The 26634-nt window shown below is 36.8% G+C and overlaps 1 protein-coding gene and 1 pseudogene across 2 annotated transcripts in view; both read right to left on the bottom strand.

Annotated features, from left to right (window-relative positions):
• The window catches only part of MIGA1 (mitoguardin 1), an 89162-nt gene that overhangs the window by 20696 nt on the left and 41832 nt on the right, over positions 1–26634 (bottom strand). For both annotated transcript variants that reach the window (XM_066376601.1, XM_066376600.1), the window contains one exon: positions 14017–14117. In XM_066376601.1, coding sequence (XP_066232698.1) covers positions 14017–14117 — 101 coding nt within the window. The remainder of the gene's footprint in view (positions 1–14016; positions 14118–26634) is intronic.
• Positions 303–10638, bottom strand: LOC136397295 (small ribosomal subunit protein uS17-like; annotated as a pseudogene).

The raw sequence follows: 26634 nt of genomic DNA, 5'->3' as shown, positions 1-26634 counted from the left end.
AATAGTCACTGCTTCCATCTCACTCTCTTTTGGATCACTTCCTTTGGGCGAAGCTGTCCTCAAGCAGTCCTATAGAAAAGTCCCTTGGTGAGCAAGTTAAGTTTTTGCCATAGGCAGCACCAACATGCCATTCATGTAAGCGAGCTAGCTTGGGAACAGATTCTCCAGCTCCTGTCAGGCCTTCAGATGACTGTAACCCCAGACAACATACGCAACATACGTTGACTACAACTTCATAAAAGACCTCACAAAAGGCATCAAAGCCGAACCATTCAAATATGCCACTTCCAAATTCCTGACCCTCAGAAATGGTCCGATAATAAATGTTTATTATCATCATTTGTTTTTGAATGGGAAAAGAACTTTGATTTGTTTAGGGAAGTGGGCAGGTGTCTGGTTTCAGAACTTCTGAATTGCTTCTTGGCAGCCTCAATGACCTTGAGCACAGCAAAGCAAATGATCTTGTTCAGGGGCCAGCACGCACAACCATGATGATATCACCAATCTGGATGTCCCTGAAACAGGGGACAGGCACATGGATGTGTCTTGATGGCATTTTTCCAGGGACTGTACTTTTGGATGTAGTACAGGCAGTCCCCGCGGATGACAGAGGTGCTCTGCAGCTTCATCTTGGTTAACACACCAGGCAGGATCCACCCTCGAATGGAGATATTACCAGTAAAGGGGCTTTTGTCACTGAAGTGCCCTCAAAGGCCTCTTTGGGCATCTTGAAGATCAGATCAATGTTCTTATAGTACTGCAGGAGGTTTTTCTTGCTAGTTTCTCCAGGCATGATGCTCTTCGTACTTTGAAAGATGGTGGGCTGCTTTTAGTAGGCATGCCTGGTTTGAGTCACTCCTTATCAAATATATGCAGCTTCAGAATTAAATAAAACAGTAGGCTCCCTGGATTAGCCTTTAGGACTCAGTTCTCATAGGACTAACCATAAGGCCCCGACCTCCAGAATACCACCCCACAAACTTTAAATTTGAAGAAAGTACTGTAACTCCTAAAACACTTGTGTCTCCATTAATCCCCAAGTGTGGAATGGAGGACTTACAAGGCATTCATTAACACAAAGACTTGTACCCTCTGCCTGAGTCTCCACACTGAAGCACAGGGCTCCCTCTCTCAAGGTTGCTGCAGGAAGCCCTGGGCAGACCTCTCAGCCTCAGGACCAACCCCAAGCCCACACCTGAATTTTATTATTGCTTCAAGACACTAAATTTTGGGTAATTTACTATATAGCAATAGACAACTAATATAACAGTGGAAACCATACTAAGAGCAACAAAAAGACGCACAAATTTCCCAAAACTGGAAAGCAAATGGAAGTGTGTGAATAGATGAAACACAAAGAAGCCATCATCGAGAATAAATTCAAAAGGGGTTATATTTGTCTAGGGTAGATATTTGCTAAGCAGTAGCCTTAAAAAGCACCAGGCCTGGAGTTGGCAGGTGTGAGAGCAGGACAGAAAAAGACGGATTGAAAATGGGAGATTAAATGAAAGTCTATGTCCAAACACCGACAGTATCCCTTATTTCATTCTGCTCCCTGCCTCTGTCCCTCCAACCCTGAATAAGAAGGCAGCTTGTTTAAATAAAATTTTTTTAAAAAATCAACCAGAAAACATTTCTGCTTAAAAACTATTTAAACTGCCTGGAGAGAGTAAGTCAACCAGGGTGAGTGACGTGCTGCCAGGAAAGGCCCTCTTCATTCTGTATCTGGGTGTGCCTGCCTACTAGGCTCTTTCCAGACACTTGAACCCCAAAGAAAAGCCTGCCAATCAACACACCTCAAAGAAATCAATGAGCCCCATTTGCTCTCCTGTTCCCCATTTTGTGGGAGAAACAGATACAAAACACTGCAAACTCATCCAATCTACCTAAGAAAATCAATCCAGTCACCAATTACACTTTCAAATTTGAGAAAAAAACAACCTATTATCACAACAATGAAAGCCCCCCCAAAACAGATAAAATTGACTCCAGAGGAAGTAAGATAATTCAATTGAAATTTTAAATGGCAGCTATAACCCTCTCTTCTAATTATGATGATTCTAAATGTTTATCCTTTTCACTTTGTATATTATTGTTAGTGTATTATTTAGGATTGTTATAAACAAGCACTAGCAAGTCAGAGGTGGGGTTAGCAAAAGCTTTCCAAGCTTAAGTGTGAGTAGAATATCTTAATTATAAGAAATAAAATTTTCTCTTTAAAGAGCACCTTAACCCTGGCCAGATAGCTGAGTTGGTTAGAGCATCATCTGGAAACTCAGAGGTTGCTGGTTCGATACCCGGTCAGGGCACATACAGGAAAGAATCAATGTTCCTGTATCTCTCTCTCTCTCTCTCTCTTTCTCTCTCTTTCTCCCTTGCTCTCGTGCTAAATTCAATGTAAAAAAAAAAAGAGCACCCTACAATATATATATTAAATACATACATACCTTAAAGAGGGTAATTCTAAGAAAAATAAACCTAAGGCTAAAAATTACTCTCTCTGCAATATTAGTTTCTACCTAAATAATAAATAGCAATCTCTTTAGCAGATGAAATAGTTATGAGAGTACTTAATGCAGTAGTATCCTAACATTAAAAAGACTTTTCAGAATTTGAAAACATACTAAGTGAAAGAATGTTAAACACAAAAGATGACATATTGTATAACTGTATTTATATGAACTGTCTAGAATAAGCAAGTTCATAGAGACAGAGGGTGGAGCAGTAGTTACCAAACGCTGGGGGGGGGGGGGGGTGAGATAGGTGAGAAAAGGAAGTGATTACTAATAGAGTTTCTTTTTCTTTCAGAATGATAAAATTATTCTGGGATTGGAAAGTGGTACTAGTTATAAAACTTTGTGAAGGTACTAAAAAACCACTGAATTACAAACTTTAAAAGAGTGAAATTTACAGTATGTAAATTATATCTCAATAAAGCTATTTTTTTATTTAGACAATTAATTTTAACAGGGTGAAACTCATCAACTAGAGTACATAGATTCAGAGTTTTCACATTTGATTATGTTGTCTACCCATCACCCAAAGTCAAATTGTCCTCCGTCACCTCTTATTTGGTTTTCTTTATGCCCTTCCCATCCCCCCACCTCTTTTCTCTCCTCCGTTCCCCTCCCCCTGGTAACCATTGCACTCTAGTCCATGTCCCTGAGTCTCAATTTTGTGTCCCACCTATGTATGGAATCATGCAGTTCTTCGTTTTTTCTGATTTACTTATTTAACTCAGGATAATGTTATCAAGATCCATCCATGTTGTTGTAAATGATCCTACGTCATCATTTTTATGGCTGAGTAGCATTCCATAGTATATATGTACCACATCTTCTTTATACAGTCTTCTATTGAAGGGCTTCTTGGTTGTTTCCATGTCTTGGCCACTGTGAACAATGCTGCAATGAACATGGGGGTACATGTGTCTTTACGTACCAATGTTTTTGAGTTTTGGGGATATATACCCAGTAGAAGGATTGCTGGGTCATATGGTAGTTATATTCTTAATATTTTGAGGAACCACCATATTTCCTTCCATACTGGTTGTACTATTTTACATTCCAAAAACAGTGAATGAAGGTTCATTTTTCTCCACAGCCTCTCCAACACTTATTACCTGTCTTGTTGATGATAGCTAATTTAACAGGTGTGAGGTGGTATCTCATTGTAGTTTGGATTTGCATTTCTCTAACAGCTAGTGAAGATGAGCATCTTTTCATATATCTGTTGGCCATTTGTATTTCTTCCTGGGAGAAGTGTCTGTTCATGTCCTCTTCCCATTTTTTTATTGAATTGTTTGCTTGTTTGTTGTTGAGTTTTGTGAGTTCTTTGTATATTTTGGATATTAGGCCCTTATCTGTGCTGTTGTTTGAAAATATCATGTCTCATTTAGTTGGCTGTCTGTTTTGTTGTCAGTTTCTTTTGCTGTGCAAAAGTTTCTTAGTCTGATGTAGTCCCATTAATTTATCTTTGCCTTCACTTCCCTTGCCTTTGAAGTCAAATTCATAACATGCTCTTTATGGCCAATGTCCATGAGTTTAGTACCTATGTTTTCTTCTATGTAATTTATTGTTGCAGGTCTTATATTTAGGTCTTTGATCCATTTTGAATTAATTTTAGTACAAGGGGACAAACTGTAGTCGAGTTTCATTCTTTTGCACGTGGTTCTCCAGTTTTCCCAGCACCATTTGTTGAAGAGGCTTTCTTTTCTCCATTGTGTGTTTTTGGCTCCTTTATCAAAGATGATTTGACCATATATATGTAGTTTTACTTCTGGGCTCTCTATTCCGTTCCATTGGTCTGAGTGTCTATTTTTCTGCCAATACCATGCATGCTGTTTTGATTATCGTGGCTCTATAATATAATTTGAAGTCAGGTATGGGAATGCCCCCACCTTTATTCTTTTTCCTTAAGATTGCTCTGGCTATTCAGGGTTGTTTTGTTTGTTTGTTTGTTTTTCTATTTAGATAGATTGTTTAATTTCTTTTTTATTCTATTTATTTATTTATTTATTTTTAATAATTTTATTTTTTTAATGGGGTGACATCAATAAATCAGGATACATATATTCAAAGATAACATGTCCAGGTTATCTTGTCATTGCAGGGTTTTTTATAGTTCCATATAAACATGATGATTTTTTGTTCTATCTCTTTAAAAAATGACATTGGAATTTTGATGGGAATTGCATTAAATGTGTATATTGCTTTGGATAATACAGTCATTTTAACTATATTTATTCTTTCTATCCAAGAACAAGGAATATTTTTCCATTTCATTGTATCTTTTTCTATTTCACATAACAGTGCTTTGTAGTTTTCATTATATAGGTCCTTTACATTCCTTGTTAATTTTATTTCCAGGTATTTTGTTGTTGTAACTCTAAAAGGGATTATTATTTTTTAGTTCATTTTCTGATGTTTCATTGTTGGCATATAGGAAGGCAACAGATTTCTGTATATTAATTTTCTATCCTGTGACCTTACTATATTGGTTTATTGTTTCTAATAGTCTTTTTGTGGAGTCTTTGGGGTTTTTGATGTACAAGATCATATCATCTGCAAAAAGTAAAACTTTTTTTTTTTTTGTATTTTTCCGAAGCTGGAAACGGGGAGAGACAGTCAGACAGACTCCCGCATGCACCCGACCGGGATCCACCCGGCACGCCCACCAGGGGTGACGCTCTGCCCACCAGGGGGCGATGCTCTGCCCCTCCGGGGCGTCGCTCTGTCGCGACCAGAGCCACTCTAGTGCCTGGGGCAGAGGCCAAGGAGCCATCCCCAGTGCCCGGGCCATCTTTGCTCCAGTGGAGCCTCGCTGCGGGAGGAGAAGAGAGAGACAGAGAGGAAGGAGAGGGGGAGGGGAGGAGAAGCAGATGGGCGCTTCTCCTGTGTGCCCTGGCCGGGAATCGAACCCGGGACCCCTGCACGCCAGGCCGACGCTCTACCGCTGAGCCAACCAGCCAGGGCCAAAAAGTAAAACTTTTATTTCTTCTTTCCCAATATGAGTGCCTTTTATTTCTTTCTCTTGTCTGATTGCTCTGGCTGGAACTTCCAGCACTACGTTGAATAAGAGTGAAGAGAGTGGACAATCTTGTCTTGTTCCTGATTTTAGAGGAAAAGTCTTCAGTTTTTGCCATTTAATATGATGTTAGTTGATGGTCTGTCATAAATGGACTTTATTATGTTGAGGTATTTTCCTTCTATACCCATTTTGTTGAGTGTTTTAAATATAAAATAATGTTGTATTTTATCAAATGCCTTTTCTGCATCTATTGATAGGATCATATGGTTTTTGTTCCTTGTTTTATTGATATGATGTATTACGTTAACTGTTTTACATATATTAAACCATCCTTGTGATCCCGGATGAATCCCATTTGAACATGATGAATTATTATGTTTATTTTGAATTATTTTTTTAATATGTTGTTGTATTCGATTTGCTAGTATTTTGTTTAGTATTTTAGCATCTGTATTCATTAGAGATATTGGTCTGTAGTTTTCTTGTTTTGTGTTGTCCTTGCCAGGTTTTGGTATGAGGGTTATTTTGGCCTTATAAAATGTGTTTGGAAGTATAGCTTCTTCTTTAATTTTTTGGAAGACTCTGAGTAGAATAGGAACCAAGTCTTCTTTGAATGTTCAATAGAATTCACTAGTATAACCGTCTGGGCCTGGACTTCTATATTTTTGGGAGGTTTTTGATAATTGTTTTTATTTCCTCCCTGCTTATGGGTCTGTTTAGGCCAGGGGTTGGGAACCATTTTGGCTGAGAGAGCCATGAATGCCACATATTTTAAAATGTAATTCTGTGATGCCATACAACGACCCGTGTACATTACGCATTATCCAATAAAAATTTGGTGTTGTCCCAGACAACAGCTGTGATTGGCTCCAGCCACCCGCAACCATGAACATGAGCAGTAGGAAATGAATAGATTGTAATACATGAGAATGTTTAATATTTTTAATGTTATTATTCTTTTTATTAAAGATTTGTCTGTGAGCCAGATGCAGCCATCAAAAGAGCCCCATCTGGCTCGTGAGCCATAGGTTCCCGACTCCTGGTTTAGGCTATCTACTTCTTTGTGACTCGGTCTAGGAAGATTGTATTGTTCTAGGAATTTATCCATTTCTTCTAAATTGTTAAATTTGGTGGCATATAGTTCTTCATAGTATTCTATGATAATTCTTTGTATTATCTATGATATCTTTGGTGATTTTTCCTCTTTTATTTTGGATTTTGTTTTATGAGTCTTTTCTCTTTTTTCCTTAGTGAGGCTTGACAAGGGTTTGTCAATTTTGTTGATCTTTTCAAATAACCAGTTCCTTGTTTTATTGGTTTTTTTCTATAGTTTTTCTGTTCTCTATTTCATTTATTTCTGCTCTGATTTTTATTATTTCCTTTCTTCTGTTGGTTTTAGGTTGCCTTTGTTCTTCTTTTTCTAGTTACTTAAGATGTGATGTTAAGTTGTTTACTTAGGCTATCTCATTTGTTCATATAAGCCATTAGTGATATAAACTTCCCTCTTATTACTGCTTTTGATTCATCCCAGAGATTCTGATATATCGTACTGCCATTTTCGTTTGTCTGTATGTATCTTTTGATCTCTGCTTTTATTTCTTCTTTGACCCACTCATTTTTTAAAAGTATGCTTTTTAAATTTCACATTTTTGTGGGTTTGTTTACTTCTCTTTTGCATTTGAATTCTAGTTTCGAAGGTATATGGTCAGAGAATATGCTTGGCATAACTTCAATCTTCCTGAACTTGTTGATGTTAGTTTTGTGGCCCAACATATGGTCAGTTCTTGAGAACGTTCCATGTACACTGGAGAAAAATGTATACTCTGGTGTTTTGGGATGAAATGTCCTATAGATGTCTATCATATCAAATTGTTCTAGTGTTTTAATTACGGTTATATTTCTTTATTGATTTTCTGTTTGGATGAACAATCTAGAGTTGTCAGCAGTGTATTGAGGTCTCCAAGTATGATTGTATTTTTGTCAGTTTTTATTTTTAGATCAGTTAGTAGATGTCTTATATACTTTGGTGCTCCTTGGTTTGGTGCATATATATTAAGAAGTGTTTTGTCTTCTTGATTCAATGTCATCTTTATCATTATAAAATGACCATCTTTGTCTCTGATTACCTTTGCTGTCTTGTAGTCAGCATTGTTAGATATGAGTATGGCTACACCTGTTTTTCTTTGGATGTGATTTGCTTGGAGAATCGTTTTCCAACCTTTCACACTGAATTTGTTTTTATCCTTGTAGCTTAGATGTATTTCTTGAAGGCAGCATAGAGTTGGATTTTCTTTTTTGATCCACTCTACTACTCTGTGTCTTTTTATTGGTGAGTTCAATCCATTTACATTTAATGTAACTACTGACACTTGAGAGTTTCCTATTGTCATTTTATATATTGCTTTCTAATACCTCTGTATCTTGTTTGGTTCTTCTCTTTTGTTTTTCTGTCATTTGTTTTTGTTTGGTTGTATTCCATACTTCTTTCCTCTGTTTCTTCTTTTTTTAAGCCGTTTGTTTCTGTAGTCATTTTTTCAGGGGTGGTTACCATTAGGTAATAAAAAGGATATATATTATATTCCTTGTAGTACATTATCTTATGAATGCTTCTGCGCTCCATCCTCCTTTGCTACTGTTTTGTTTTGTTTTTTGTGTTTTTTTTTTTAGTTTTTTTTACAGAGACAGAGTGTCAAAGAGAGGGATAGATAAGGACAGAGACAGGAATGGAGAGAGATGAGAAGCATCAATCATCAGTTTTTTGTTGTGACACCTTAGTTGTTCATTGATTGCTTTCTCATATGTGCCTTGACCGTGGGGCTACAGCAGACTGAGTAACCCCTTGTTCAAGCCAGCGACCTTGGGTCCAAGCTGGTGAGCTCTGCTTAAACCAGATAAGCCCGCACTTGAGCTGGTGACCTCGGGGTCTCGGACCTGGGTCCTCTGCATCCCAGTCTGATGCTCTATCCACTGCGCCACCACCTGGTCTGGCCCTCCCTTTCTACTGTTAATCTTGTCCTCTCCCCTTTTTTGTTTTTGTTGTCATAGATTAATCCTGTTTTTATTTTGATCTTGTTGGAGCTTTTACTTGTAATTTTGTTTTGTTTTGTTCTTTGTGTCTGGTTGAATAGCCCTGTTTAGTATTTCCTGAAGTGGTTGTTTTTTGGTGATAAATTCCCTCATCTTTTCTATTCTGTGAATGTTTTTATTTTCCCTTCGTATTTGAAGGATAGCTTTGATGGATATAGTATTCATGACTGGAAGTTCCTCTTTTTCAGTACTTTATATATTTGGGTCCCTTCTCTTCTGGCCTGCAGAGTTTCTGCTGAGAAATCTGATAATAGCTTGATGGGCCTTCCTTTATATGTTGTATTCTTCTTTTTCCTTGGATGCTTTGGGGACTTCTTCTTTGTCATTGGATTGTGATAATTTCATTATAATGTGTCTTGGAGTAGGTTTTTTGGGGTTAAGATAACTCGGTGTTCTGTTTGCTTCTTGGATTCGAGGCTCTAATTCTTTCCACAGGTGTGGGAAGTTCTCATCTATCATTTGTTTGAATATGTTCTCCATTCCATTTTCTCTCTCTTCTCCTTCTGATATACTCATTATTCTTAAGTTGCTCTTTCTGATGGAGTCAGACAACTCCAATAGGGCTTTCTCATTTTTTTTAATTTGTGAGTCTTTCTCTCTTCTCTGTGTAGTGTCTCTAGTTGCCTGTCTTCTATGTCACTAATTCTCTCCTCTATCTGGCTTATTCTATTAGCTAAGCTTGTTACCTCGTTTTTCAGTTCATGTATTGAGTTTTTCATATCTGTTTGGTTCCTTTTTATAGTTTCAATTTCCTTGGTGATGTATTCTTTTTGTTCATTGAGTTGTTTTTTGAGCTCTCTAAATTGCCTTTCCATCCTTTCTTGTATTTCCCTGAGTATTTTTAGCATTTCAATTTTTAATTCTGTCATTTAACTCCAAGGTTTCCAAGCAACTGAAATTATTTTCTAGACATTTTTCATCATCCATCCAAGCTACATCTCTGTCTTTTGTATCCATGATATTTGATTTCTTTTTCCTTAATGGCATTTGTGAGTGGTATTGTTAATAACACTAATAAGAGATAATTTAAAAATAAAAATTTAAAAGATACAGTGAAAAAATTAAAATTTCATTATAAGTGGAACAAAAACTACAGAGACAAGGAGCCAGAACTGAGAAAAAATAACAGATAAAAAATGAAATCAAAAGCATGCAAAATGCTACCAAGAAAAATATGAATCCAAAATAAAATTTGTTGATAAATGATGATCAAATGATAGAAAAATAAAAAAAAAGAAAAGAAAAAAAAGTTAAGGTTTTTGAAATGTCACCCTCATAAAAAAAAAAGAATGAAAAATGTAACAACTATGAATAATGAAGTTTAAAAGGAAAAGGAAAGAATAAAACAAAAAGAAGATAAAATGCTCAAAGTGGAAAAAAAAAGAAAAGATAGTAAAGAAGTTATAATAAATGTAATTATTTTTTCTTGGATTTGAGAGGTAGCTTCTTTTTTTTTTTTTTTTGGCAAATGATGCTGTACTACAGGTTTTGCCCCTGTGGCACTCTTGAGTAGAGATATGCTGATGTGTTGCTATGGCAATGACATAGGCTAGGCCTCAGTCCTGTTGGTAGGCAGGGTTTTTTAGGGCTTGGTGGCTCCAACAATAGGAGACTCAGTTTTACAGTGCCTCTCTCCACGTCTCTATCTCCTCAGCTAGCAGCCTGGGGACTTAGCTGTCAGGTTGCTCTAGCCACTGTTTGCAGAGCAAGAGGCTCTAAGAGCAGCTAGGTTCTACCTCCAGCACTGCTCAAAGTACAGTTCTGTGTAAGGTTGTGCCAACAAGAGCCACCAGTGAAAGCAGGCTGGGCTGGGAGGCGACTGCAGATTTGGCGCCTTTCTAAGAGTGGGTAGATGAGTCTAGCACATCTGAGTGTGCCACAGGCTGGGAGCCAATTGCAGATCAGGCATCTTTCTAAAGGCCCCCAGGCATGTCTAGTACACCTCAGCATGCTCCGCGGGTCTAATCTCCACAGGCTTTTCCCTTGGGCTCTGTTTGGTCGCCCCCAGCAAGCTACGTGCATGCTCAACCCCCATGACTTCCTCAGTGCACACAGAGGTCTGCTCCCACCCACTTAGGCGCACAATGCCTGTGATCTCAGTCAGAGCTGGAAACGCAGGAATGTGTAAAGCAATTATTATTTTTTAAACTTTTCAGAGAAAATGGCTGTGGTTCCAAACCAACGTTTGGCAAAGCTTATATAGGAAAATCCTGTTAATCACTTTCACAAATGACCAACTTAGCTTAAAGAAAAGCCTATGCCAGAATTTGTTTTAATCTAAACAGGCAAAAAAATCTTTTTGGTAATTCTGAATAAAGCTTTCAAATGATCACAAAGTTTAATTTCCCAAGCAGTTCTGATCTTATTTTCTTAATAACTTTCTGCATTAAAATAATTTTCCCTAATTTAAGGGCTTGGCATATAGTAAATGCAATTAAAAATAATTTAAGAAACATTTCTTAGAAAGAATTTATCTTGGAACATTCACATTCTGAGATCATATGTTTATACCCTAGAAGCATTCTTAGGATGTTTCTCGGATATTGAGCCCTTCTTATAGTATTCGTGCATTTTTTTTCCCATAAATATTTTTTAAAATTTATCAAACTTTCATGACTTACAAAATATTCACAGAGAGTACAGTACAATGAACATTTAGCAAAACAATTTTTTAAGTTGTACATTATAAAAAAAACTTTAGAGCAATTATATATATTGTACTGCATAGCAAAAACAAAAACAAAAAACCCAACATGACTAGCAATTATTCTCCCCCATCTAGGACATAAGCACATAAGCATCTACAGAGCAGAAGAACAAAAAGCATTTGATAAAATATAACTTTGTTTTTATGATAAAAATTCTCAAGAAATTGAGTATAGAAGGAATGTACCTCAAAACAATAAGGCCATATAAAAAAGCCCACAGCTAACACCACACTCAATGGTGAAAAGCTAAAAAATTTTTTTAAGTTCAGAAACAATGCAGGGATGTCCACTTTTCACCATTCCTATTCAACATAGTAATGGAAGTCTTAGCCAGAAGAAATAGGTAAGAAAAATCAAAAGAGGCATTCAAATTTTAAAAAAGTAAAACTCTCTGTTTGGACATATTATGATCTTATATATGGAAAATTCTAAGGACTCCACCAAAAAAGCTGTTAAAAGTAATAAATAAATTCATTAAAGTTACAGGATACAAAATCAATATACAAAATCAGTTAAATTGCTATACACCAAAAATAATCAGAAAGGGAAATTAAGAAAACAATCCCATTTATAACAGCATAAAAGAGAATAAAATACATAGAAATAAATTAACTAATGAAGTGAAAAATCTGTACACCAAAAACTGTAAAATGAGAAAACTAAAAATGACACAAATAAATGAAAGGATATCCCATGTTTATGGATTGGAAGAATTCATATTGTCAAAATGTCCATACTACCTAAAGCCATCTTAAATTCATTGTACGTCCTATCAAAATTCCAATGGCATTTTTCAAAGAAACAAAAAACAATCCTAATATTTATAGGGAGACACAAAAGACTCCAAAGAGACAACGCAATCCTGAGACAAAAAAACACTTGAAGCATCGTAATTCCTGACTTCAAACTGTATAATAAAACTACAATAATCACACAGTAGTCTACTAGCATAAAAACAGACACATAGAACAATGGAAAATAATATATACACACACACAGACACACATATATACACTCACAGTATATATACAATGAAATACCATTCATCTATAAGAAAAAAGAAAAATTTGTCATTTGCAACAACATGGATGTAACTTGAAGGAATTATGTTCAGTGAAATATATCAGACAGGGAAAGACAAATACTGTACAACATCACTTACATGTGAAATCTATAAAGGCCAGATCCATAGAAACAGAGTAGAATGATGGTTGCAAGGCTGAGGGGTGGGGGAAGTGGGGAGATGTTGATCTCCAGTGAGAAGATAAATCAGTTCTGGGGTTCTAATGTGCAGTATGGCAACTATAGTTAATAACACTGTATTGTATACTTAAAAGTTGTTAAGAGAATAGATTTTAAATGTTCTCACCACACACAAAAAAAAGGTAATTATGTTAGGTGATGGAGGTGTTAACCAATCTTATTGTGGTAATTATTTCACAATATATGTGTATCAAATCATCACACTGTACAGCTTAACTTACACAATGGTATATGTAATTGTATCTCAATAGAGCTAGAAATAACTACCAAAAAAATAAAATAAAATAAAAAAGAAACAAAAGATAAGCCTAAGCCTGTTTATATCAAATAGTAAAATGAATTAGAAAACAGCTTTTCCATAAAACAAGTAGATATAGTCTGTCTACTGCAAATTTACAAGCATAATAATGCAAGAAAAACAATTCAGGAGATGATATGGTTAAAACATACATATGCAGAAAAACCTTGACAGATTGAAAGATTATGGTCAGTAGAGCTTTAAAAAAAAGGCAGAATCAAGGCTTAGGCTTGAGCTTTCCATAGTACACATCAACTACAGATATAAGATACTATTTATATTAAAAAAATAACAGGATTAATATCCAAAATCTACCATAAAAATGACATCTTTCTAAGGTAAAATTGGGCACATCTGATTTTTAAACTTGTTTTGAGTAGAAAAAATTATAAAAAGATGACCACTTTGTAAGCATTCTCTTTTGACAAAAATTTAAATTGCAGTAGGAAACAAATTACCCGTCCATTTGTAATTCAGTGATCACCACTGCTTATACATGAGTGTATTTATATCTAGCCTTTTTTTCTCTACCTAAAAATTATAAACCAAATACATTTTTCTTTCTTTTCCAGTTACAAAATCACAAATCATACTCTCTCTCTAAAGCTGTATATACTACTCTTTTCACTTAACACATGTTCCATGTCATTAAAAATCATTTTATAAAAGTTTATGATATTATATTACAAATTATGAATGTGCCATAATTAGGCATTAGATTGTTTCCAGTTTTCCAATTATTATTAAAATGCCAAAGTGAAAATTTTCATCTATAAATCTTTCAGTCTGATCACTTCCCTGGAAATAGAAGTATGATTTATGAGCTAAATAATCTGAACAATTTTGAGACTCAATATAAGGTCAACTGCTTTCCATTATATTACTGTTATGTCTTTCCCGTAATCCACAGTATATAAAAGTACCCGTTTTAAGTATGCATTTACATGTCCACCTCTCTGAAGAGAATGAGCTCCTGTGGGAATTTACATTCATGTTATATCCATCTTTGTATCTTGGCATCTATCACATGCTAAGTAAATGGCTGCTGAACTAAGTATAGCACAATGGCCAAACCAGACTTTCCAGCTGAAAAAGAATGGGGAACCCTCACTGGGAACACATGTGTCCTACCTCTGCCACCGAAGCAAAGGAATCAGTTGATGCAATGCTCAAGGTGTCTCGCAGGCCCAAGTCATCTGCATTCCCCTTCACAGTGATATCCGTATCTTTATCTTAAAAGTAAAAGATGAAAGGTTTAGAAACCCATATTCCTTGTCATTGTCATAGTTCATACTCTGCGTTAGATTTTCTTTTTCTATTTTTACTCCAGTCTTTCTTTAAATAGACTACTGGAGTCTAAAGAAAAAACAATGCAAATCAATGGGACATAATCTGAAAAGATTCTCAAAGTGTAACTGATGTTGAAATACTGCCAAGCAGAGAAGAAAGTGCTATAAACACATTTTTACTTCAAAAAGTGATTAAACTTAATTTTGGATTTAAAAAGCTTTTGAGTATATAATAACTCTTTGAGTAGTACAAACGTTCATGTACATCCTCGTACATGACCATCCAGAGTACGATCGTACAAAAGTTTTTATTTTAAAAATGTGTGAGGCAACATTAAAAAAAGGCAAATGTATGTTTTTTCTTTTTTTTTTGTATTTTTCTGAAGTTGGAAACGGGGAGGCAGTCAGACTCCCGCATGCGCCCGACCGGGATCCACCCGGCATGCCCACCAGGGGGCGATGCTCTGCCCATCAGTGCGCTGCTCTGCCGCAACCAGAGCCATTCTAGCGCCTGAGGCAGAGGCCATGGAGCCATCCTCAGCGCCCGGGCCAACTTTGCTCCAATGGAGCCTTGGCTGTGGGAGGGGAAGAGAGAGACAGAGAGGAAGGAGAGGGGGAGGGGTGGAGAAGCAGATGAGCACTTCTCCTGTTCTTCTTGTTTCCAAAAATTGGTTATCAAACAAACATGATTTTAAGTGAATAAAACTGGAACTAATTTCATTTTAAAAACAAATATCGGGCCTGACCTGTTGTGGCGCAGTGGATAAAGCATCAAGCTGGAACACTGAGGTCACTGGTTTGAATCCCTGGGCTTGCTCGGTCAAGGCACATATAGGAAGCAACTACTATGAGTAAATGCTTCCCACTTCTCCCCCTTCTTTCTCACTCTCCCTCACTTGTTCTCTCTCCCAGCTCTCTAAAAACCAATTAAAAAAAAATATCACTGCTGGGGGTCAGCGAGCATGAAAAAACCTCACTACTCAAAGGGTTAAATTGGTATATAATAACTGGAGTTAGATAATCTGCTACTGATGGTATAATCAGTATATAACAAAGACAGTTTGAAACAGTAATTTAGTTGCAAGTGGCCCTGCTCATGTTGAAAGAACTGGTAGATTTATTCAAGTTAAATGAATATTAACATAAAATGTTATCTGTCTTATCAGTTGTGATAATTTCATCAATTATAACAACTCAAGAAGGTAACACTGAGTTCTTCTGGTCTTTAGGGCTACTTTAAACCACTGAAAGACCAAAAATGATGAGATCTAGGTCCCTTACACTTATTGTGCTTAACTGAGGGGCAAATATAACTGCTCCAATAACTTTAAAAGGCTAGAAAAGTTTAATAACATATGCAAATATACTGCTCACAAAAATTATGGGATATTTCAAAATGAATATGAAGCAATAATATATCCCCTAATTTTTGTGAGCAGTATAGTTAATCTGTCTTCACAGGCTACCTGTTAGCAATACACAACATTCTGAATGTACATGTCAATATTTTCACATACTATCACCAGGAATCTGTTAACATTAAATTTTCAAATGAATATTGTACTTGCCTAAATATGTGACCACATTGTAACAAATAACTGATGTTTCAAAATCTATTTAAGTATAAAAAAAGAAAACAAAAAAATATTTCAGATTTTACTTATTTTGATTCTCAACCTTCTAACTTTGTCAGATACTCTATCTTCTTTAAAAAGAAACCAGAACTCTCTTTGGCTTTCATTCATCCAAATTTCTATTCCATCATTTTTCCTAAAATAAAATCCATTACCTTTACCAGAAATTTCCTACATCCTATTTAAAACCCCCTAGTACCAAAAAAAACACAGACATTTTGTGATTCTATACAGGAGGTGTGAAGTGTTAAAAGAATCCAAACTTAATTTAGTTTAAACTCAAAAGTTTTGCAACTGATTTATATTCCAGGCTCTAAGCCAACCAGAAAAGCAAATAAACCATAAATGATACTAATAGTTGATTACTATTAAATATCAAAAATATCCATATACATAGCATATTTTTTTCTACTTTATATTTAGTGAGGTCATAGTTAACATTTTAACCATTTATCTTCTAAGTTTAAACGGTAATTGTTTTTGCCTGACCTGTGGTGGTGCTGTGAATAAAGTGTGGACCTGGAATGCTGAGGTTACTGGTTTGAAACCTCAGAATTGCCCACTCAAGGCACATACAAGAAGAGAAGCAACTACTATGAGTTGATGCTTCCTGTTCCTACCCACCTCACTTTCTCTCTCAAAAAAATCAATACATAAAATATCTCTCTTTTTTTTAAGTGAGAAACCAGGGCCAATAAATAAAATCTTTTTTAAAAATTGCTTAATTTTAATTGTTTCAATCCTATTAAAGTATCTAACTTGTCAGTTTAAATCCTTCTAATACTAAATGATTATTTAATGGAACAAAATCAGAGTTTAAGTCATCATATTTTCATCCTGGTCGGTCGGCTCAGTGGTACAGCGTCAGCCTGGTGTGTGGAAGTGCCAGGTTTGATTCCCTGTCAAGACACAGGGCAAGCAACCATCTGCTTCTCCACCCATCCCCTTCCTCCTCCTCTCTCTTTCTTGCTCTCTCTCTTTTCCCCTCCTGCAGCCATGGCCAGGATGGTTCAAGCAAGATGGCTTGAACCCCGGGCGCTGAGGATGGCTCCATGGCCTTGTCTCAGATAGTAAAAATAGCTCAGTTGCCTAGCAATGGAGCAGCAGCTCCAGATGGGCAGAACATCGCCTGGTAGGGGCTTGCCAAGAAGATCCTGGTTGGAGTGCATGTGGGAGTCTGTCTCACTGCCTCCCAGCCTCTCACATAAAAAAATAATAATAATAAATAAATAAAATATAAAATAAAATATATCATATTTCTAAAAATACATGTTCTTTTAGAAATTCAATTTTTTTTATCAAATGGGAACAAAACAACATAATTGTTTTAAATTTATAACAGCTATAAAACTGGTATTTTTAGAAACTCAACTATCCAGAAAATTTTCAATTACTCTTTTCAGTGCATATATAATTTTTTTAAATGTACACACAAACTGAGAGATTAATTATTTATAACACTGAGCCTGACCAGGTGGTGGAGCAATGGATAGTGATGGCCCGGGACGCTGATGACCCAGGTTCAAAACCACAAGGTCACCGACTTGAAGCCCAAGGTCGCTGGCTTGAACAAGGGGTCACTAGCTCAGCTGGACATCCCCAGTCAAGGAACATATGAGAAAACAATCAATGAACAACTAAGGTGTCGCAGCGAAGAATTGATGTTTCTCATCTCTCTCCCTTCCTGTCTGTCTGTCCCTGTCTGTCTGTCTCTCTCTCACTAAAATATATATACATATATATATTTATAAAATTGAAATGGTATTTACAACTTTCAAACCTTCATTTTCTGAACTATTTTCCATTTTTAGTATTAACTGTGCAAAAAGAAATCACAGTGCAATTTTCATTTTGCCAAAGCACTTTTAAAGCAGGATTAAATTTCTAGTCAATGAAGTTAAATCTTGGTTCCACGTGCCTTTTGCTATTTTCAGAATGGAACACAGACATTTATCTCATGTCACATTACCTTTCAGACATTACCCACAAGCTGTTAAAAGTCTGTTTTACTTCACTCAACAGAAAACCAGCCACTCAATGTCCTCCAGATCAGTTATCATGATTGTACTTCATTTTAAAGAAGAAAAAAGAAACCTAACAAAAAAAAATGGCTCAGAGGAACTGGAAAGATTTATTCATTAAATCCAACTTCATAAGCCACAGACCTAAACTCTCATTTCAGTAATTGTTATGATTCCTGAAATAGCAGTTTAATAATTATGAAGAGAAATAATACATCTGTTTTTTCAGATAAACCAATAAAAAATATTAAGAAAGAATATTGAATAATATCTCAAACTAACTGCTTTCAAGCATCCAATAAAATTTAAAATACTTTTTGAAACTAATACAAAATAATATTGAATGTAAACTGTAACTGAAAAAATAAAATTAAAAAAATTTTAAATACTCTTTAAAAAAGTATCATCAGCTCTTGATTGTGATATTGAAAGACGAGGACAGCATGGACAATTAGAAACCAAAGGCTTCATTTTAGTCAGTATTTACAGAAATATTTTCTCACCAAATTATTCTTAGCAGAATGAATTGTTAAAGTCACAATGAGATATCATTACACACCTACCAAAATTACTGAAATTGGAAAAAATGGCCATTTTTTGTTGTTGTTGTTAAGGATGTACAGTAATGGAAACTTACATTCACTGGCAGAAATGTCAACTGATAGAACCATGGTGGAAATTTTGGCATTATCTATTAAAGTTCAAGACTGCTGTTTCTATGACCTAGCAATTCTACCTTGGCTGTGTTTTATAAAAACGCATGCTTATGTGCATAAAAACGTTCATAACAGCATTTATAATAGCTCCAAAACGGAAAAGGAAAACAATGTCTATCTGCCATAGAATACACAAACTGTGGTATATTCACACATTGAAATACCATAGTGATTGGGAGGGGGTATGAGGGGGTCTTTTAGGAATTGGCAATGTTTACTTACTTATTTTTTTGTGACAAAGACAGAGACAGATAGGGACAAACAGACAGGAAGGGAGAGAGATGAAAAGCATCAATTCTTCATTGCAGCACCTTAGCTGTTCATTGATTGCTTTCTCATATGTGCCTTGACTTGGGGGCTACAGCAGACCGAGTGGCCTGTTGCTCAAGCCAGCGACATTGGGCTCAAGCTGGTGAGCCTTGCTCAAACCAGATGAGCCTGCACTCAAGCCAGCGACCTCAGGGTTTCGGAACCTGGGTCCTCCACATCCCAGGCCGACGCTTTATCCACTGCACCACCGCCTGGTCAGGCCAACAATGTTTATTTTTTGACCTTCATGATAGTTACACAAAAGAGTATAATAAATCACTGTACTTTTTTGTGTTGTGCACTTTCCTAGGCTTTAGAAGGAAAGAAAATGAATCTGTATATTTTGGCCCCAAATGGCTAAAAGCAGAAAAAACAGTGAAATACTTTCTGTATTTCAATGTTGGCAGTAAAGTTGCAAATTATTATAATATTAGACATGAATTTAATTCCCTGGTATAGGAAGCATCTATGATGGTAGATTAGAAGTGAAAAGATAGGGGAATACCAGTAGTAGTTGTGGAGTCTTAATGTCACACATATACCACTCACAACCTTTTCTCACCTAGCTCATTCAATCTTTCTTTGCTATTTAGTGGTCAGTTTAGAATTTTAAATGGGTATGTTTGGGTGAGGCTAATCAACTATTTGCAAAAAGAAGATATGGAAAGTAAGAGATGATTGTTATTTAACAACAATAAAAGCGTGATATTAATAACCATTTATTTTGTACTTACTACTTGCCAGAAACCAAGTTATATGCTTTACAGATATTATTCCATAATTCTCACAGTAATCCTTTGAGGTAGGTGATATTTTTTTTCATTTTATATAGCAAGAAGCCAAGGTACAGAAACATTAAGTAACTGGTATACTCATACAATTAAGAAATGGAATGCTAGGATTCAAACCCATGTCATCTGACACCTGATTGCATGCTATGAACTATGGAGCCGTGGTCTCCAATATGGTAGCTGCTAGCTCCCTGAGGCTATCAAGCAGATGAAATGTGGCCAGTCAGAACCAAAATGTGCTGTAAGTGTAAAATACACAATGGAATTTGAAAACACTGTACCAAATGATACAAAATATCTTATTAATAAATACTGGACTTAAGAAACTATATTATTAAAATTAATTTCACTACTTTCATTTTACTTTTTCATGTTACTAGAAAATTTACATGTGGACTATGAGTTGATGCTTCCCACTCCCCCCTTTCTCTCTCCCACTCTCAGTTTCCTCTCTCTAAAAACCAATAAATAAATTCGGCCTGACCAGGTGGTGGTGCAGTGGATAGAGCGTCGGACTGGGACACAGAAGACCCAGGTTCAAAACCCCGAAGTCGCCAGCTTGAGCACAGGCTCATTCAGCTTGAGCATGGGCTCACCAGCTTGAGCATGGGGTAGCTGGCTTGCGCATGGGATCATAGACATGACCCCAAGGTCGCTGGATTGAGCCCAAGGTCACTGGCTTGAGCAAGGGGTAACTCTCTCTGCTGCAGCCTGCTGGTCAAGGCACATATGAGAAAGCAGTCAATGAACAACTAAGGTGCTGCAATGAAGAATTGATGTTTTCATCTGTCTCCTTTCCTGTCTGTGCTTATCTGTCCCTCTTTCTGTGTCTCTGACTGTCACACACAAAAAAATAAAATAAAATAAATTCATATAAAAAATAAAGTTATATTTGTGGCCCACATTATATTTCTAATAGCACTATTAAAACATGGCTTTCTCATATCTGATCTTCAAAGAGCTTACATGTTCTTTTGAGTGACTACCAGTGCCCAAGGCAGTCTAAGTGCTTTCACAGACTACTTACTTCATTTAATATAGGTAAGAGTCAGACAGACTAGCCTAATTATGTCCAAGAATGCTTTATTGTAACTAGAACAAAAAGGCCATTTCCTAATCAAAATCATCAATGGCTTCTTGTCTGGTGTTCAAAGCTTTCTATATCTCTGTCCACCCTACCTATCTAATCTTCTTTTCTGTTAATGACTGAAACATCCCTCAGCTTTAAATGAGTACACTTATTACACATTCCCACTTGCTAGAGTAATGTAATGGTTAAAAGCTTGAGCTTTGGAGTCAGCCAGCAAGCATTTGGATTCTGATCCTAGCTTTGCTATTTACTATCTGGGTAAATTAGGGATAACAATATCGATTTCACAGAATTATCATAAGGATTAAATGAGATATTTGTGGAGGCACTGTCCTTGCCACAGAGTAAGTGCTAACATTTCTTGCTTGTATCACTACTGCCACATGCATTTACTCAAGTTTTTGGTTCCTCTCACATCTTTTCCAACACACAAATTTGCTCTCCTCTGATCCTTTGCCCCATGCAACACAAGAACACATATTGCTTTATAATTTGCAGCTCAAGTACTATCCCCTGTAAATGTCCTCCAAAAATCAGCTACTTTTTTGCTTCTATGTGAGGCAGTACAGCACAAGTGTTAAAATCATGGGTTTGCTTCAAATTCTGACTCTGCTACTTATTAGCTGTGTAACCTTGGGTAAATTTCTTACTTTCTCAGTTCATCAGTGTTCTTGTTTGGAAAATGGGGGACTTGAGGTAGTGGGAATCTACCTCATAAAGGTGTGTGAGAAATAAACAAGTTAATATATATAAAGTAAGTATCCAATACATGTTAGCTATTCATTTAATATACTATTTGAATTTTTATTTAACTATTTCCTGAATATGCAGTCTGTTTGTCTAGTGATACAGTATGTCTAATCTAGTCTGGACTGATACAATTGAAACGTATGAACTTTCTCAGATTTTTCTCTTTACTTTTTTTTTTAGAAATTAAATTTAATGGGGGTGACACTGATCAATAAGAGAGCATAGGTTTCAGGTGAACATTTCTATAGCATTTGAACTGTTGATTGTGTTGCGTGCCCATCACCCAAAGTCAAATAATTTTCCATCACCATATATTTGCCTTCTCTTTACTTTCTTTTTCCTTAATTCTTTTTTCTGATGGTCCCTACAGTTATTAATAGAGCAAGGAATGCATTGTAAACACTTAAATTTTTCATATAAACTAAAAACTGACCATCCCCACCACAGGTGCTAGAAATGGCTCAGTTGCCCAACAACAGAGCGAACACGAGCCCAGATGGGTAGAGCATAGCCCTTAGGGGGCTTGCTGGGTGGATAGCAGCTGGGGCACATATGGATTCTTATCTCAATAATAATATTTTTTACATGTGCCGTAAGTTACCACACTGGCACTTGACAGGGTAGCTCTTTCTTTCCCTGAAGCTTTTAAAATTATAAATCTAAAATTTTTAAAAAACATTTACCTGTGTCAACCACACAGAACTTTTAAAACATTCATGTATAAACTATGTTTTTCTTTGGAAGAACACTAAAAGTATGTTTACTTTTAACTAAATAGTTACATATTATAGGCCAAAAATCTGACTGGATTCAAGCCTTTCTCTTTCTTTCACAATTTTCTAATTCACATATTACTTAAGTTTTTTCCAAAACACAATTTGTTTGAAAATTTAAAAAAGAAAAAACTAGACGACACTTCAACCCTGGAACTGGAATTTCTGGCCTGGATCTATTTCTTTAAACCATTGCAAGTGGGTTTTCTGCAGGCCTCACTTTCACCATCACTGGGCACATTCTATTTTCTGTTGCTTAGAAGGCATCAGGCCTATTTTAACCTCAGCAGATTCTAGTGGAGATTCCAAAGATGCCACTCTCCTTTTAAAATCCAGACTGTCCACTGTGGGTTTTGTAACACCAGCATGAAAAGGAAGTCTGCCAATGTCTCAATATCATCTGACTTCTATGTCAGCAGCTATTATCCAGATGACTTTTAGCCATTTAAATATGGCTTGGAACCTTGTCTTTTTTATGATTTTATTTAAAATGGGGGCCCTGGCCAGTTGGCTCAGGGGTAGAGCATTGGCCTGGTGTGTGGATGTCCTGGGTTCGATTCCTGGTCAGGGCACACAGGAGAAGAGAGTGTCTGATTCTCCACCCTTCCCCTTTTTCTCTCTCTTCCCCTCCCACAGCCATGGCTCAGTTGGAGCAAGCTGGCCCCAGGCATAGAGGATGGCTCGATGGCCTCGCCCCAGGTGCTAAAAGAGTTCAGATGCCGAGCAATGGAGCAACAGCCCCAGATGGGCAGAGCACTGCCCCATAGGATCTTGCTGAGTGGATCCTAGTCAGGGCGCATGTGGGAATCTGTCTCTCTGCCTCCCCGCTTCTCACTTAAGAAAAAATGGGAAAGTTCCTGCTGTTCACAAGATAAGCTATTTTCCAAAGTATGCCATAATCTGTTAAAATAATTAAAAAATCTAGAAAACCGTCACTACTCTGTGTATTTGTATAACTACCTGTCCCACCCATGTTGTGAATAATTTTTGTATTCTATTTGTTTTAAAATGCTATAGTATAGTTTGAGAGAGAGGAAATACTAGAGTTGAATATAAAAATAAAAAACAACACAATTTCAGGAAGTGAAAAGGTAAGATGTAGTTTCTTGATTTTCCTTTCAATGTACCTTAATATTGAAAAGAGTTAACAATGAAATCCACTGAAACAAAAGAAAGAACTGATCAGTTCTTGATGTGTTATGGCTCATACAGTTTTGCCCATGTGAAATAATACATGTACAATCACAGCCTGCTACCATGGCACTACCCAAAAGGCACTCTCTGTCATGTAGATGTAGCGCAACTGGCTTTCCCTACTGTTCACAACATCGTATCTGCCATGATTGGCCAACGTAACAATTATGATTCCTAACTGGGAAATACAGCTGCCAATGCAAAATGAGTAATAGAAGGAAACAGAAAGGACTAACAGCACTGTCTACGTATAACTCAAAGTGTAGCAAGAAGTAATCACGGGTAGGTCTGCAGTTATAGAGACTGTAACAAGGCTACCCCAAATAGCTGGTCACTACACTACACAAAGGCCTGGCCAACGTGCCAAGTGGCAGCAGAAACCCGGCTCATCCCTGGACCTGCATCTTCCCAGAAGGTGAACCTTTTTCTTTTCACAGAGGTACCCTTCCCAAGGGGCCACATAAAACTTTTTCTAAATCATGCAAAGGACTTGTATGGGTGAGTGTAGATCCTGGGTTTAGATATCCAAGCTGATCAGATGTAACTTAAATATAGAAAGGCAAAGGCAAGTGGCAGGCTTCTCCCTTGTTTCTGACACCGCTGCAATTTTCATACTGCTTTCATATCTGAACCTGTTTTAACTTGCATGTAATACCAGTTAGACTTCACTTTGTAGTATTATTAAATACTATGAAATTAAGATTATAAGCCTTAATGCATGAGAGAAAATTACTAGGCCAAATTTCTCATATGTTCTACAATTTGCACTCTGTATATTTAGAGGTCTGAGTATACAAGTTAAGCTTGTAATTCATGTCACTCCCTAAAAATAAACCCTCAGGGAATTTATCCTCCGACCACAGTGATTGTGCACAAAAGGAAAAGGACAAGGTCTTCAAGTGTCAACTGTGGGCTGTCTGACATATGACTCAAGATGACAGGCTGAGGTATTTGCTCTCGCTGCCAAGCTCTCTCAATATTGCTAAACACGCTATCTGGCTGCTTACCAAAAAGGGAGAGTAACATCTCTCCCACGGTCAGGAGGTCCCACTTTGCAGCTTTTCCTATGCTCTGCCAGAGAATTTGTGAAATCTGTAATAGGCTGGAACAATCTCTAACTTTTCCTTAGAAGATGCCTCACTAACTCAATGAAATCCTCTCATAAAAAACAGAATGATGAATAAAATATTTAAACTGTTCTAGTCAACCCTTCCACAATCTCCTGAAAACATGTAAATTTGATTATGATTTCTTATTCTCAGGGGCTCCCTTTTGCCTAAAGGTACAAAACACAAAAGGACCTTCATGATCTATCACCACCTGCCCACCTTTCTAGGTTTTCCCCCACCACTCTCCTACTTATATTATGTTCCCAAGACATATCTAACAAGTTACCTAAGTTCACTAAACAGGCTCTATTATACAGCGTCATATTGCTCCCTCTACTTGGAATGGCCTTTTCTCGATCATCTTCCTAGTGAACCTTCTTTCTTCAAGTCTCACACCTACAAAGTCTCCCTTGAGTCCTCCATGAATAATCACATGCTTTTCTTTGGTGTTTCCACAGCACCTTCTAAATGTATAATCTTTTTTTTTTTTTTTTTGAAAATTAAATTTAACGGGGTGCATTAATCAATAAAAGTACATAGGTTGGCCCTGGCCGGTTGGCTCAGTGGTAGAAAGTCAGCTCAGTGTGGCGTGTGGAGGTCCCGGGTTCAATTCCCGGACAGGGCACATAAGAGAAACACTCATCTGCTTCTCCACCCTTCCCCCTCTCCTTCCTCTCCTGCAGCCAAGGCTCCATTGGAGCAAAGTTGGCCCAAGCACTGAGGACGGCTCCATAGCCTCCGCCTCAAGCGCTAGAATGGCTCCAGCTGCTATGGGGCAATGTCTCAGATGAGCAGAGCATTGCCCTCTGATGGGCATGCTGGGTGGATCCCAGTCGGGCACATGTGGGAATCTGTCTGACAGCCTCCCTGCTTCTAACTTCAAAAAAATACAAAAAAAAAAAAAGAGTAAACAGGTTACAGGTAAACATTTCTATAGCTTTTGAACTGTTGATTATGTTGGATACCCGTCAGCCAAAGTCCAGAGCACTTTCAAAACACACTATTACAGCACTTACTCTCCTGAGCCATATAATCTTAATGCCTATTGCCAAAACTACTCTCTGTTGCCCAAAAGCAAGGATGAAATCTTCTTCATTTTTTTCTCTAGAGTCTTATGCCATGCTTGGAATATACTAGGCCAGTGGTTCTCAAAGTGTGTGCCAGAGCACACTGGTGCACCCTAGAAGACTTCTAGGTGGGGCCTATGGTATTCCAGAGAAATATGTGCCTGTTGGGAACAAGAAAACCACAGGATTTTTGGAGTTTAGATTTTTGGGGGACAGAGGTGTGGGGAATTGGCTGTAAACTGACAGTCTGCCCAACCCCCACCTCACTAGTCTGACTAGGTTGCAAAAGGCTGTTAAGCTGTGGTGCTGGATTGTTTACACTACCCCCCATGTTCCCCAGAAAGACTGGAGGCAAGTTTCTTCTATCCTTTGTTTGGTGTAAAGTTAAGATGATATGTATGGTGGGGGTTTTCTACACTCAACACAATTAAGAGTAAAAAGAGAGGAATTCTTCAATGTATTTATGAGGAAATGAGAGTTTGCCTTTCAAATATATGCCCAAACATTGAAGAAATTGCTAGGACACATCAGGCTCATGTTTCTCATAAACACAAAATGAAAAAAAAAACACATTTATGCCGGGACCTGCCTAATTTACTAAATCTTACTAAGAATGTATCTATATACATAAAAAGATAACTTTTTATTTTTTAACCTCTCTTTTTTATGAATTCTAAAAAGCATAACTCAAAATGTAACATAAAATGTTTTTTAATGTCAGAATAAATTTAATTTTGTCGTTATTTTGTTTAATTATCATAAAAGCACGCTTCGACTTTATATTTTTTTCTTTAATATTTGACTTAATTATTATAACATATTTCTCAGAAATTTGCATATAGTGAGCCTACAATTATTTGTAGGGTTTTAAATGCTCCCTGACTTCAAAAAGTTTGAGAACCAATGTACTAGGCAATCAAATGTTTGCTAAATGATCCAGACCTAAGAGTCTATGAGTTCGTTCTGTTAAAAATATATAGATTATGAAGAGGCCTAAACACATATC

The sequence above is a fragment of the Saccopteryx leptura genome, chromosome 3 (genome assembly GCF_036850995.1).
Source record: "Saccopteryx leptura isolate mSacLep1 chromosome 3, mSacLep1_pri_phased_curated, whole genome shotgun sequence".
NCBI lineage: Eukaryota > Metazoa > Chordata > Mammalia > Chiroptera > Emballonuridae > Saccopteryx > Saccopteryx leptura.
Note: the sequence above shows the minus strand (reverse complement) of the source record. Positions and strands in the feature narration are given on the sequence as shown.